This window comes from Corapipo altera, unplaced genomic scaffold (genome assembly GCF_003945725.1).
Source record: "Corapipo altera isolate COAL_440 unplaced genomic scaffold, ASM394572v1 67, whole genome shotgun sequence".
In the NCBI taxonomy this organism is placed as follows: Eukaryota; Metazoa; Chordata; class Aves; order Passeriformes; family Pipridae; genus Corapipo; species Corapipo altera.
The window spans coordinates 4482036-4497771 of NW_020884906.1; the positions used below are offsets into that span (position 1 = coordinate 4482036).

The 15736-nt window shown below is 40.0% G+C and overlaps 1 protein-coding gene across 6 annotated transcripts in view; it reads right to left on the reverse strand.

Moving 5' to 3' along the window:
• Window positions 1–4540: 4540 nt before the first annotated feature.
• Window positions 4541–15736, reverse strand: part of LOC113951318 (transmembrane protein 132B-like) — a 230497-nt gene continuing 219301 nt past the window's right edge. For all 6 annotated transcript variants that reach the window (XM_027652173.1, XM_027652178.1, XM_027652176.1 and 3 more), the window contains 3 exons: window positions 12951–13224; window positions 11469–11660; window positions 4541–10266 (listed from right to left, as the gene is read on the reverse strand). In XM_027652173.1, coding sequence (XP_027507974.1) covers window positions 9112–10266; window positions 11469–11660; window positions 12951–13224 — 1621 coding nt within the window. In that variant the 3' untranslated portion in view covers window positions 4541–9111. The remainder of the gene's footprint in view (window positions 10267–11468; window positions 11661–12950; window positions 13225–15736) is intronic.

The window sequence follows — 15736 nt, forward strand, 5'->3', positions numbered from 1 at the left end:
AACAAAAAAAAACCCCCACATTAAACTAGGCAGAAATAGATTCAGTAAAAGCATATAGTTATAAGTAACGAGATCTGGCACACTTCTGACACATTTGATCCATTCAAAAAAAAACCCACAAACTGTGAATCTATTCTTCTGTTTTCTTTTTTTACAGCATGCAGATAATTGAATGATGTGTCATTTACAGAGTATGATGCTGTTGTTCAGAAAATGCCAGCTATTCCCACCTTCTGTACTGATGTGGCTACCTCAGTGTTTCTAATTTCTATTTTTGATTCCTAGGCATGAAAAAAAATGCTTGTCTAGTGCTACGAGTTGTTACCTTTCATGAAAGGAAAAAGAGGGTAGAAATAATTTTTTGTTTTTTTAAATCCATGAAAATTGCCAGTCCTTTAACTGCAGATACAAGGCATTTAAATGTGAGTCATACCAGCCTTCTTGTCAACATGACCTGTCCTCTGGATTGAGTTTTTAATATGAGGGATGTTGTTTGCTAGAGGCTAATTCAGGTCCTAGGGAGAGGGAACTTCTGTTACAGAAGATTCCTTGCTATAGAAGTATCCTTGCTAAAACAACAGCCTGTGAACATAAGCAGCAGGTGATTAATTTTAAGAATGAATCCATATTAATGGCCAGTTTAAATGGCTCCAAGGGCTTGTATGAAGCAATTTCAAAATTTTCATATTAAAAAATGGCAGAAAATGAAGGCAGAAAGCAGCCCCATGGAGCTCTAGGTAGGGACACTGTCAGCTTCTGGCAAGTAAAAGGAACTAGCTGACTTACAAACCATATTGTATTGACAAAGGCATACTCCCATTTTTTGGATTGCTGGTACATACAGTGCTGACTCAGACCACTTGCATTTCCTTTTAAAACACTCTCATACATTCTCACGAGTTACAGTTACCAAGAGCATAACAAGGTAAGACACACTAGAAAAAGGTAGCACAGGCAAATAACAGCTGAACATACAGCAAAAATCCTTGCTTTGATCCTTGTTTGCCTTCAGAAATACTAAGTCAAGTGTCCTTATTTAAATGAAGCTTAGTTTAAAGTGGAAGCAGTGCCTCAGGAATGCCTTGGTGGCTCCTGGGTGTATAATAAAGTTGTTCAGAAAAGGGCTGGCTGATTTGTATGTTGTTACTGATGTGCCTCACCAGCACACGAGGCTTCTGTGTTTATGACAAAGCTTTTTTCTCCTCCTGTGCTGCCACTGCCCAGTTCCTGCTGCACCTCTGGGCAGGTAGGTCCCCCTAAGGATGCCCAAATCTGTGCAGCTTCAGTCAGGGCCCAGGAGGCAAAGGAGCCACGTGACTCTGAGTGTGGTGGCAGCAGCATCTGCCCATTAGAAAAGTAATCGGGAATCCCGGAATGGCTCATTACATCCCTGCTGAGATCAGGGATCCTGCCAACTTTCTGCTGGAGGCATCAATGGAAGGAAGTGCAGCAAGATAAGAGGAACTCTTTTCAAATCAGGGAATGCCCTGAGAAACTTTGGCTTTTAGAAACCTCAACTAGGGGAAAGCAGCTTCTGTGGGGCAGCAAATTAAATGGCTTTAGTTACATGCTCAGCTGCTTCTGGCACAAACCCTAAAAGCCTGAAATCTCTTGCTAGTCTACATTTTGGTGATGTGATGTGTGATGTGCTTTTAAACCATTTGCTAAGTAAGAACAATGCATTAGAGATGGCTCAAAGCCAGAAAGGACTTGAGCAACCAACCCTCTTCTGCAAGGGGCAGATCCAACCAAGAGGCACCACACACTGGATATGCCAGACAAAGGAGCTCATTTTATGCATTTATTTCCAGTAACCACATACCTAAAGACCTAAAACTGTGTACCTAAACTAAAAAGTGAATATACCTCCATGCTTTTTACATAATGGAGCAGTTTTAGAAAGTAACTGCATTTGCTGTATTGAACCACAGCCTGTATTTATCCAGCACTGGCTGAAAACTGGTTTTGCATGTTGATCTGACAGAGGTGTCATGGCACACACACCTGTGCTATAGGTTTTCTTGACAGTTGCTGAATGATCTCATTGTGGTTGTGGACTCCAGTGGGATGTCAGTGTTCAGTGGTCATTGCTGTGAGCCAGTGTAGCAGTTCTCAGGTTAGATTTTTTCTCCGCAGTCTGACAATTCTGCACTGCCCATTGACATTTTTGTGTCACACACAGGTACCTTCAAGACACTGCAATAACATCAGTTTAGGCCCTTAGGCAAAGACCAAGAAACAAAGAAGCAAAGACCCAGAAACAAAGAGGCACACCATTCAGGTATGTGTGTGTGCGTGCTGTGGTTTGTCTTCTGTGGCACCATCACATGGGGCACTCAGTAGCATCAGGCTTTGTTCAAAAGGCTGATGATTTTTGGGTTTTAAATCCTACTGATTAAAAAAAAAAATCCTACAGATAATACTATGGCATAAAGAGTGTATTCTCTTTGCCTACCACCGATTTAAATTGGAGGATTAAAGATATCCATTCTTCATTTCCACTAAATCCTAAGCTCCTTATTTGTTTTTTATATCATCAGAACCCATTGTTTTTTAAATAGACTAACCCAAGATTATCAGAAAGAATGATAAAAGCCTTTATCTGCATTGGTTTATAAATCCTTATGTTGATACATATGTTTTTGGAAGCAAGTAACACTATGATACGTTTTAAAAGTCTCAGAACAGGTCTCAAAACATCATCCACTTTGCTTTAATTTCTTTTACCAGCTGCCTCTTTCAATAAGACAGATCAATTTTATTCCCTCAGTAACCAAACTTTTGCAGAAATTGGCCACATGGATCACTGGAATAGAAAAAAGAAAATAAAAGGAATACAAAGTTATGCTGTAAGGGCAGTTTTGGGAGGGCTCAGAATCGCTACTTTTGCACACTGGCTCCATTTTCACTGCCTAGAAACTCTTCATCCTCATGAATCCTACAGAATGCAATGTGCCACCAGTTACACAAGCTCTGAACACCATCACTGGCTGTTTGGTACCAGCTGGAGGTGCTGCTGATTGGAAGCTGCAGGGTCCAGTTTGGTGTAACACGAAGACATGTCCAGCCTCTCAGGCTGACTGTAATTGTCTGTCTCTGGTCCCGTCTCAGTCCAGTTCCTAACAAGACCAGTGGGAGTTTCAACTGAGACAGCCTTCAGGATTTGGCCTATTTAATTTGTTGCAAATGCCACTATGCAGGCCTCTTCCTGCCAAATTCTGAGGGCTCCCTTTTTTTGGAAGAAAAAACCCGGTTGTATTTATTGGTCCGTTTCTTTCCCAAATGAATGCAGGTAATTATTTTTGGTTTCACAGCACACACACATTGGCAGCTAAAATTTACCCCTATGGCAGGTGTTTTGAACAGTTCAGTGTCTGTGTGTCTGTGTGTGTGTGTGTAAAATATAACCATGAAGACTATTTTTCTGTAAAATCCTGTAGTCTGCTACCTTTAGTTATACTGAGTAGAGCACTGCAGTGTGAATAGAGCCACTGGCATTTCTTTAGTAAGATGCTGCTAAGGGGAAGGATGTCATAGTAATGGTCAAACACGGGCCAACCAGAACTGCCAGCACAAAAAGAAAAAAGTGTCACTTACAAAAAATATTTCTTATTTTACTCTTGAGAATACTAAGTGGTGACCAACTGGAATTTGTGCCTGAAGCACGTTAAAGTTTAGGTTCTCTGAGGAACTTCCTAAATCACACTTTTCAATCCATTCGTCCAATTGACTTCATATAAAAACACATTTCAATAGTGATCAGTGAATCATTCAGGTGATGTTGAATTGCTCCCATTAGGACAAAGGCAGCCCCTACCTTTGCAGTGAGTTTCTACAGCCACATCTCAAACGTGGTTCAGTTGAAAGCAGGAAAAGGATGATGGAGGTATCTCCTGCACGCTGATCTCCAGTGCTGTACTGGCTGCAGGAGTCCCAATTACCCTGTGAGATTTCAGGGGGGTTCTGTGTTTCTGGCTCTGCCACCAAGACCCTGAGCAAAAGCTAAAAACTGAGGTTCAAATTTCCTTTTTTGGCATTAACTACTGCTGCTCTTATGATGAGGTCAGTGGTCACTTAATAATTTTGAGTCTCTTTGATTCTAATGGGAACATGAGAGAATTCAGAAGACTGAATCAAATATCCGAGCTGTGATGATTCACACTGGAGAGTTAAAGGGACGGAATTAGTTGGTTACACTTCCCTGTAAATCCAAATGTGTTCTACTGTTCTTTGCAAGACTGGTCATTTAGTATCTTCCTCTGCTCTTCACATTTGGTGCTGGGAAAGGATCACTCACCTCAGCAACAGGGCTGGAGCACCCTTTGTAGGGAACTTGGGGTCAAACCCTTGGACTGTATAATCCAGTCATCTGTGTTGCTCTGAGCAAGGAGTCACAGGAGCAATCCACACACTGGTGATTCTGCTGGTTTACTGTTCACCTGGCAGGGGCACATCACCCTCAACCCAACCAGCAGATCACCCTGACCAGTATAAACACAAAATGGTTTAGTCAGTTTTTTAAAAAAAAAACAAACACATGAACATTATGTTTATTTCTCCAGCAAAATCTGTTTCTTTCAGTCTTTCATTTGCTTCTTTTCTGAAGACTGTAGTCTTTATTTCAGACATCTGCCTATGGAAAGTAAGTAGTTTTTTTAAAGGGTACATTTAAAGATGAAAACTGAAGCTTGAACAACTTAAAGAGCATACAAATTACACAGATATAAAAGTTGTCTTTCATTGTCTTAACTTACTGTTTATTTTGTACAGAATTCATTATGTTATACATCTAAGACTTATTATATTGTATAAATATCTCGGGTGTGATGTATATACATATTCAGTGTTATAGATTCAGCAATTAATGTATGCATTTCACAATACACTATAGTGTATTTCAATGTAGTGCACATGATTTATACTTCATAAAAGAGCATATCCGCTATGAAAAACTGGTATTTCATTCATAGGGGTTTCTACCTTGAAATACAAGGGTTTTTTCCATTGTGTAATGGACTCTTTGTACTGTGTCATATGGCTGTAAGATCTTCTTGTACATTCCTCAGTATGAATTAAGAAACAGCAGCTCAAAACAATAATCTGTGTGTTCTACAGCAAGAGGAGAGCAGGGCAGTGGTTCCTAAGTTCTTATTTCAATGAGAAGGAAGGCGCAGACAAGCCCCAAGGAGCTGGGCTGGGTGTGATGGTCAAATAAAAGGAAAAGTTCTGCACAAATGAGAACTGCCAGCTCTTGCTTCTCTGTTCTCTGCATGCCAGGGCTCAGCTGCCACGTGTCACTCAGCTCTGACTGCAGGAGTTGAGGGCCTGGCATCAGCTTTATTTTTAACGTTTGCAAACTCCTCAGATTCCATTAATCCATTGCTTCCAGGACTGTTCCTGGATGTCTCCTGGTATATATATTCATACTACACACTGTCTTTCCTTGAGAGTAGGCAAGGAAAGTCATTCACACAGTCTTCTTTATACGTGCCATAAGTAAGATAAGATGTTTGTTTGGTATTAAATTACAAGTATTGCTTTCCTAGGCACCTACTGAAGCAAAATTCTAGTTTATCTGACAGTACAGTTTCTGGTTTTTAGACAATTCTACTTTCCTGCATACATACTTAAATGCATACCTTTTTGTGCCTTTTGATCATTTGGCTACCATTGCTTTGTTCTCTCAAAAGCAGAGACTCTTTTATCAATGTGTAAATGCTGTTCATTTAACAGCAAAGTGGAATATTAGATACTCCATGAATATTTTATTTAACAGTGTAATTGAAAAATATTTAGGTAAATGGAAAAATTGTGGGGGTTTTAAAATAATTTTAAATTAAATTTGCTAAAAGTATGCCATCATTTTGAAATTAAAATTTGAGATATTTAATTTTAAAAAGAACTGATTGACTCAGAACTATTTTGCATCAAATATATTCATATAAATTCTTTTGCTTTTGATTTCTTGAGATGTAGCATAAGCACTCAAGCCAGGATAAATCCAAAATAACTCCACTTCATTGATGTTATACCAGTTTTACTGAGAATAGAATTCTCTCTTCCCACTTGTTTTCTTTTTTAGTATTGCCATTTTTCTGTGGAAGAACTTTCATGTAACAACATGACATAAAAAGAAAAAGAAAGGTTTATGAACCTGCAGATTTTTTTTTTTTAAGATTTGGGGATGGGTCTTTTACTGGACAGCTGTATCCAATTCCATTGTTTAACTGATCACCAGTAGTGGCTGTACTCCTTTCTGATGGGCTGTAATTATCATTTAACTTTGGGATAGTATGATACCTATGTCTGAAAAAGATTTGACTCCAAAAACACCCTGAATTCAGCCACTGAGCCACTCAAGAACTTCACTGAAGAACTTCACAACCCTGCTGACAGATGCTGTACTGAACTAGGACTTCACCACTCGATGCCAACAGAACACAGAGCCCAGTTACCTGTCACACCCTGCCCCACAGTGTGCTTTAGGATGTGCTCAGTCAGACACCGGGAGCACAGGGGTTTGGGAGCCTGTGGCAAGTAAATGCTGAAAAGGCCTGAGGTGTCCTTTGGTGGCTTCCAGCAGTGCCCACACTGCACGTGGGTCTGGCCTTTGTCCTTCTGCCAGGGTGCACCCTGAATGCAGAGCCACGTGCAGGCACCATGGACCACCAGGGATTAGACCTCAGGTACAAGCCCAGGGACACCCCAATGTGACAGCGGAGAAAACCCGGACTTAGGGACCCTCTGTCTTTCGAGCCATAGCTCTGGAAGGGAAATTTTCTGAACAAGTAAAGTTGTTGACTTCTGTTACCTGTGGCTGAGTCAGAGGAGCAGCCAAGGACACCTGTGAGTCCCTCGGCACTCAGTGAACTTCTGTGGCACCGAGCAGGGACCGAATTCAGCAGCTGCTGGTGCCCTCAGCAGAACAGGGGCCGCAGAGCAGAAACAGGTCAGGCAGCCCTGTACACTGCTGGGAGATCACTGTTAACCTGAGGGATATGCAGTCAGGAAATAGCTGTGCTGTTTGCCCTCTGCAGCTACTATCAGCAAGCTGGTTCCTCTGATTTTCATACTGAATTTAATTGTGGTCAATTTGTACTATATTGTGCAAACAGTAGTAAATGATTTTTTCGGTCCTGCCCCATGGTTGGGCCAAATACAAAATAAAAATGTTGGGAAGAGAAGTCAACTTCTAAAAGGGGATTTTTTGTGTTTTTAGTCATAAGGATCATTGTAGGAATTCGTATTTCCTTATGAGATCTGGAGGATTTAAAGGGAAGAGAACATTTGTTAAACAACCCAAGACTTCATTTGACGCATCCCTTATGAAACAGAAGCATGTCTGTGCTCTATTATTTTCTTTCCTTAAAATTAGATTATAACAGATGCCATCCCCTCCCTATGCAGTTCAGTGCCAGCAAACATAAGTCTCTAATCACTTATATAAGCCTGATGTCCTCACTCTCTAGTCTCAACGTTAAAATTCTTGTATTTTCCAGTAGTTACCTTAAACATGTTTCCAGTTTAAGATCCAAGTGCAGAGTTTCCCATAGTTAAGTTGTCTGGTTTGTTCTAATATCATGACTGAATTATAAATTCAAATGCTGCTTTGATCTAGAGGTGGGAACTATAGTAGGGAAGGCAGTTGTAATTTGGATCTTGTGTTTATTGCACATGACCCGTCACAAGAACATGTGCTTTATTGATTTTTTTAATTATTCTGTAGATTAGTTTTTTCCTAATTGTAACTTCCAACATGTTTCAGTCACCCTTTCAGTAAAAAAAATACATATAATGCATATGAAATGGCAGCTTTGAATCCTTGGCATGTTTCCCTTGTTAAAATTGCTAAGTCACTTGTGTGACCACAGTCCCAGTGTGCCCAGTGTGTCCTTTCTTTCTTTCTTTGCTTTTAATGAAACATGGTGTAAAGTTTTATTCTTTAATGGCTTTATGGCCAGAGATGTTTTAGACAAGGTCTGGGGCATTAGCTGTTGAGCATGAACTTCTCTGTCCTGTATTAACTAGTGTATTAACTAGTACAGAGTAACAGTGGATCCAAGCTTTGCTTATTTCCTAGGAAGCGTCCTTCCTATTCCATGCATTTCAATACCACATTTGACTTTCTCATTCAGATAATAACGTGTATTGTCAACCAAGCTGCTGTTTCAGCAAAGCATTTCCCTTTGAAGTATGTGTTGTTTTGTTGCAGGTTACTTTTTCATATTAGCAATGACGAAAGTGAACCCAGGGCTACTCCTTGATTTTTATTTTCCAGGGTTTATTATTATATTTACAGTTCCCTGTAAGAAGATACAACCCTTTCCCAGTAAGAGTTCTAATACCTTTCTATATTTCAAATACTAACGACCCATATACCCATATGGAAAGGAGAAAGATAATCAGTGATGAAGGAGGTATCTCTAGGGGCTGATGCAGATGAATAGAAAACTCAAATCATTATAAATATTACTGTACTACACTTTGGTACAACAAAAAAGAAAACAAACCCCTTCAAAGAAAATATTTAATGTTCCCTAAGTCAAATGAAATTCATGAACAATAGAAGATGAAATTAACCACATGGGGGGGGTTTATATCTGTAAAAAATAATAAGACTTCTTGGCTGCATTGCACATAGGCAATAAAATTAGATTCATTCCGATCCCTTTTTCTGTAAGCCTCGTTTCAGGCTGTAAGCAAGAAATGTCCACTGTGCTTTACAAAGGACGACGACTAGAAAAATCAATGCCAACAAATATCCCTTCCTTTTCCGATTTACCATTTATCATGGGAGATGACAAACAAATGAAGTCTCCTCTGAGTCTGAGCGTAGTTGTATTAGCGTTTTGCTAGTACCAGGCAGTATACAAAAACAGCCATCGTGTGGGACACCTCCAACACCTACAGGTAGCTGTTTTAGGGGCACATCCTGGTTTGTGGTGAAACAGGATTAACTCAGCCAGCCTCTTGTACCTGCTCACTGATATCAGGTTATCATCTCAGTAACTCCAAGGTCGGACTGTCTTGTTCCTATTGCTGACTGGTCTGACCGCTCCACCATCCATAAACAGAAGGCATAAAGGTGATTACAAACATAAGAAAGTAGTTTTACATATTGTCTTGCAGTCTTTCCATATAGTCCCTAAGTTCCTTGGAATCACCAAGATTCATATCTTGGCATACCCATTTAATATTATCATCACTGTCAAATAGAATTGAGTTGGTGTAGGGGCCTCCATCCTCCGGCAGTATTGTTGTATATGAAGTGAACTTTACTCTCTTCTGCTTTGGCCCAGAAGGATTTATAGGTTCACTTTTAACTTCTTTTTCACAAAGGTACTCAGAAGATCTGAGGATATGATTATGAAGAGTCTTCTGAGAACTCCCATTAAGGAGGAAGTTGCTTTCTTCAAACTGCATTCCTCTGTCAATCATGGTAGTGCACTCCTCCGACGGGAGTGAAATGTCCACTGTGTTTTCCAGCAGTTCAACCTCATTTCCGAGCCAGACCCAGTCATGGGAATGGGGGATGTTGCCTTGCTCACTCACAGCAAACCTTTTATGCCTGTACTTCCAAGCAAATGCCACACAGTTAATCAAAAAGACCAAGATTGCTAAGCAGAAAACACACAGCAGTGCGTACATGCCAATCTCCAAATCTGTTAATCCTCTTGAAGTCAATGAGAGATCACTGGGACTGTTTTCTCCTGGTATTTCTACTTGTGTAGGGAAACCTGTGAAGGCAGTTGGGTTATTTTGGAGCTGCCCATCCTCCAGGGACTCCTGATCAATGGGAGACATGAAAGTTGTGCTTTTGTTTGCATTGTCCTCATGACTGAACATGTCCTCATGGTTTTTGGACCATTCTTGTGCTGTCCTATCTTGTTCTGCAGCTTTCTCTATAGAATTGCTTGCATGGCTTTTAAAATCCCTCTCCACATCATCAATGTCATTAGTGCCTCCTTTTTGGTCAGAATCTTTTTGACCAAACTTCACTTTGACACTTCCTTTCCCAACAGCCAAAATGCTCTTCCTCTTAGTCTTCTGGCAGGGCTCGCTGATGACCATTTCAATCTTAATCAGAGGTCCTTGCCCGTCCCCTTCTGCCACCACGACAGGCCAGTTGGACTGAAGGTTTTGGTGTGAAGACACGACCATCTCATCCAGAGAAGTGATGGTGATGGAGAAGTCCTTGGAGTCATAGATATCTAACGGTGTCACTGACCCATCACTGAACAGAATCCAAGCACTGACTATGGCTTCCTGGGGGAAAAGAGGATGAGGAAAAAAATGTGAGAGAGAGAACATATCAGACGCTCAGTTGTTTAAGTCTGTTCGGCACTGCCAAAATAAACACAGAGTTTAACTTTGGGATTTTTTGTTATTTCAGTTTTTTTAGAAGAAAATGAAAATTTCTACAGCACTTCTCATTTCTTTTGCAGATTTGTGCTCTCTAGACCACTGAGGCATTTATCTCATCTTCAGGAACTACCAAAGAAACAGTCATCTAAATTTAATATAAGGTGCTGACAAAGAAAATTGACAATTCTTTTTTTCAGTCTGAAGTGAGAAGTCTCTTTTGAATGCCAGGACCTCATGATGCAAATAATCATATTTCCAATGTCCCGGTTAATTAATTTCATAAAGGACCTATAATGGGGAACGTCTCTAATGCTGCAGTTCCAGTGCCATGAGGAATACAACATGCAGAGCCCATCAAACAAATGAGGTTAAGAACACATCTCAGTACAATACTTTATACTTTTTGTCATGCTTTCAAATATACAAGATGTGTACTATGCAAAAGTGATTGTAGTCTTTTCTGGGAACAACAGAAACTCACAAAACCACAATTTTCAAGTATGTTTTGATCGAAACAATTTGTCTTCCCACTACAAATTGCTAGTGCAAAAAATACAGTTACGCTTTCGCTACTGATGTAAAACCTCAATTCTATAAAAAAAGATGTGGAATTTATTCTATGGTTTCACTGAAAGCTGTTTAATCCCTCACAAACTGATCAGATTTAAGCAATGCAGGTCATGAAAACTTCTGTACCTGCAGCCAAAGGTTCTTTTGGCTGAGCTGACTTTGTGAGACTATTAAGGACTGGGATTTCCACCTCTGTTTGCACAACTAGACTGTATTTTTCCATAGAAAAAGTGTCCTGAGTGACACATGCATGCTTTCTGTGGCATTTTGCATGCCTGGACACATCCATCATTTTTTCTGTGCTGTGAAGGTCTCCAAACTAGTTCTGAAGAGTTTAATGGTCATTCTGTACAGGTGCTTGCACCATAGGAGTGGGTCAGGAAGACAAACAGCCTTCACTATGTGAAGTGACTGCTTTTCACAGCCATACATTGCATGTGCTCTCTAAAATTTACAGCAAGTAACTTTTCCCTCGCTTCTGACAAAGCACAGTAAACACATTAATTAATCCTATATGCTATTTTGGACCATACCTGTTTTGGAGTGTGAAGGATATCATAGGCAGAGGTGGTAGAAACGATTGCTCTCTTATTTCCTTTGCTGATTTGTAAGGAGACAGACAAGCCTGAAACTAGTTGTACTCCTAGATCTGTAATGGTTACCCGGTCATCTAAAACTATCACTGTCTTCTCTGCCAAAATGGAATCCGAAAGTGGGGACAGAACCTTGAAAGAGAAAGCAAATACCTTGCATGAAATAGCAACTAACTGTTGTAGAGCAAGATTACCCTCTAATCAGCACAACATTTCAGATTAATCTTGGGTTTGTCACATCCGTGTGTAAGCTAGAACTGATGTTTCCCCCAAGACATTACAGTCATTTGCTGCTAAATTACTTTATCTAAAAAATAATTTAATAAAGCAACAAATAACTTCAAAATTGCAGCTTTGTCTCAACAATGGAGTATAGAATAAATTAAATGGACTTGTTTTTCAAAAAAAAGTCATTTTTGTGTGGTCTGTAAAACTCCCTGTGAACACAGTGCAGCACAGGGCAGAGTGTAAGACACTGATTAACACTGAAACTCAGCAGGGGGATAAATAAGTGTACAAAGCCTGGCTGATAGGAACTTGGCCTGTTGCCTTTCTAGGGACAGAGAATCTGAATGAAATGAAAGTGGGATTTGCAAAAGAACTTTGGAAACCCCACTGGGTGTCTGCCTGCATTTTTCAATGCCAAAGCACTCCTGCCAGTTCCTCTAAGACTGTCTTTCTAACATGCTCAGAAAGAGACAGATACCTTTATAGTGATGCCAGAATCACCTGGTTCCAACTCAAAATACTTAAGGGCATAAGTCCCTTAACCTCTTTGTGACATTTGTTTTAGGCTGAAAGGAGCTGAGCCCTAAAAGTACCTGTTTCTTTGTGCAGACTGTAGAGGAAACAGTGGGAACAGAACATTACAGATGTTTGCTGTTACTAAGAAGAGCCCAAATCTTGTGTTCCTTTATTCTGATTAAGAAATGTGAGTGAAGTTAGAAAGAGAGACAGGTGGTGAACAGGAACACTCTGAAAGGTGTCTGAAGATTATTTTTGTGTCCACATTTTGTGATCCATTTGGCAAATATATAGGGACTAATTTTTCCAAGTATATAAAGATGCATGTAGATTTTTGGCACAATTTCCTAACAGTTACATTTACATGGCCCCACTTAAGTTAAAAGAAGCTAGCTGTGTGCATCATATAACCTGTTTCACTGGTCAGAAAATCTCACTGTGTTGCCAGTTACACTAATAAAGATAAGTCTCTTCAAAAGCATCACTTAAAGGTATTTTATGGACAAATAGCCACAATGAAAACCCATTCAAACTTCCTTTTATGTTTAGCATGTCCATTTTTTTAAGCTTTTTTTCTTTTTTTTTCTGAGGTCAATTGCTTTTCTAAGCTAAGCATCTCTTGTGTGTGAGCACCCAGAACTCTCAATACAGAGGCTGCAGATACACCTCAGGCTGTACCTGGACCGTGGTGATGCCTTGCTCACGACCAACCAGAACTCGCCCATCTTGAAGTTTAGCAACCTTAGGCTCTTCCACCTTCATGAAATCAGCCACAAGGTCAGTGATGTCAAACTGCCACTCAGAGCCCAGCATGTAGGTCAGGTGGCCTCCAAACTCCGAGGATTCGGCTACAAACTGGGTAAGAACTCGCACCATGGCATGTTGGTACTGGAGGGTACAACCTTTGCCTTTCTTCTCATCATCTTCTTCTTCCTCACTGTCACGGGTGGGCCTGTAAATAGATCCATGGTCATTATCTGCATTGCCATGAGCTCCCTACAACACTGCAGAGCTTCAGCTGCAGGGTGTTCTCAATTAGATTAATGTTATCATCTGCTGCTGTGTGGGAAACAGGAAACCGGGTTTTGGATGTGTCGGTTACTAAATCTTGGTGAGATGCTTGTAGAGCTTTTTTTTTTGTGCTGTTCAATTTAAAAGCTACTGTCACTTCTAGTGAATTCTTTGTTTGAGTGGGACCTCCCATCTCTCCAAATCTATTGTAACAGCTCTGGGGTTCCCTTCTGAGGCAATGCTGCCCCACCTCTTCCCACATGTCTGTCTTATAGGTTCATTAAGCCCTCTGCACTTGAGAAATATATTATGATTTTATCTTAAATCTCATCATCATGGCTAGGCTTCGTGAACGAAGATTTGGGATCTTAAATCTCATACAGTTCATGCAAATGTCTGGTATGTTTAGTCATGTAATGATCACATGGAGCTTCCAAAAAACCAAACTGGGCACTTAGGTTCCCTCTCAGGACATTGGTTACTCAGGTAACACTGTGCCAGAGTGGTTGAGACCAGCACTCACCCCACAGAAACAACTGCACCATTAGACACACTTCTTTTAACGTTTTCTATCTGTCCTTCTTGCAAAATATAACCTGTGACAGTATAACAGCTTTCCATAAACCTCAGAGAAGGCATCAGGGTGATTTGTACATGACAGCAGTGCTGTCGCATCCCACAGAATTTTGTCTGCTTTAAGACCCAGTTTACCATCTTCTTTTTTTTTTTTTTTGCTATTGTTCATTCTTTGGACAAATACATGAATTCTCATATCTCTTCCAGGTCAGGTATTAAGCAGTAGGTGGTCACACCTTTACTCATTATGCTCCCATGCTGCGGATTCATTGCTTAGAAATAATTTTCCTTCCTCCTTTACCTGTTGGGCCTGAAGCCTCTAGAGCAAGGGTGGGAAATACAGGGTAAGTCTCTTATTTTTCAAAGTATTTTTGGAGGTAGTTTTGTGTTTATTGTGTTCCTTTATCTTCTCCTTTGAAATAACAGCTATGAAAAACTATTATAAAAGAGAATTGCTTGTGTTATAAATTGTTTTAAGACAAAGTTGGCAAACAGTAAACTGAAAATGTATCAAAGAAAAGCCCTTGTGCTCTTCAAGATGACAGAAAGTCCCAGTGTTACAGAATCTAATATGCTGGGAATACATTTTCAATGCATCACTTGTTAGCTGAGTATATATATTCAGCCTCAAGTAAATGGTCTTTGGTTTTGTGTATGTAAAACAATAGTGTCCAGCAATAGGAATATCTCTCAGAATTCTTCTACTTTGTTTCTTGCTTTTTTGGCTTTTCTGGAGTGAATCGAGGTTGCCAGAATTATATTTAATTTACACTTCACACAGAGAAAGGCTTTGCCAGAGAGCTGAGTTAAACCAGCAGCCCTGTTACAAGGGTGCCTGGTAGCACTGGTCTAATCACTGGTCTGTCAACTCGACATTATAGACACTGCCTGTGAGCACTTTAAGTATGTCTCTCTTAATTTGCTCCACTCTCAAACCAGGCATCACATTCTCGGGCCAGATGTTAATTTTCTGTTAAAAAAACCCTAAAGAAATCAGTTTTGCTCATTTGGAATTTGAAATACTCATTAAAAGGAGTAATGTATTTAAAAAACATTTGGAACACCCCTAAATGAAAAAAAAAAAGTCTCTTTAGGATACAAAATGCAAACCACTAGAAGTTGATTTAGTGAAAGCTACAGAAATAAGCTGCACATAACTCCACTCACAGTTCAAGGAGAAATGCAATTTGGTGTTTTACGGATCTTGAAAATACAGTCTACCTATTAACAAAAATCTCTGAGGCCTTATCTCCATAGGACATTAAAGTCAATTAACTAAAGGAGTGAATTTACAGTGTGTTCCAGCTTTGTGCAGATGCTGTTACTCACAAATGGAATGGTTTGGATCCGGTTTCACTTAATTCACCTTAAAGTATGGCTTTTCTTCTGAGGGGTAGCACTCACACAGGGGTTTAACTAAAGCAGTTTACTTTTTCCTGCTTTTAACTCAGGCAAACTTTTATTGCTTTTGTCTTGAGTACCAGACAGGACCAAAGAAGAGCTGGTCACAGCCTGGTGACCTCTGTGCCTGATAGTGAAGCACATCTGAAGTCACACTGTGTGATATCAGCCTCCCTGGGACCCTCCTGAAAACAATGTGCTATCCCAGTTGCAAATATGTACTGAAATTAAATTTCCAGCTTGTTCTGGGAGACTTCAGCCCTGCAATTCCTATTAATGCAAGTCGGAGCCGCTCATCCCATGTAAATATGTGTGCACAGAGCTAGTGCAGGAACTTCAAGACGAAGGTAATTATTTTGCAGATGCACGAGGAATCAAAATAAATGTTCTTGTTAGACTAGCAGAGTCTGCCTGGACCTCTTCTACACTCTAATATTTGACTTTAATTTAAATATACACCTATTGTTTGCTGAGGC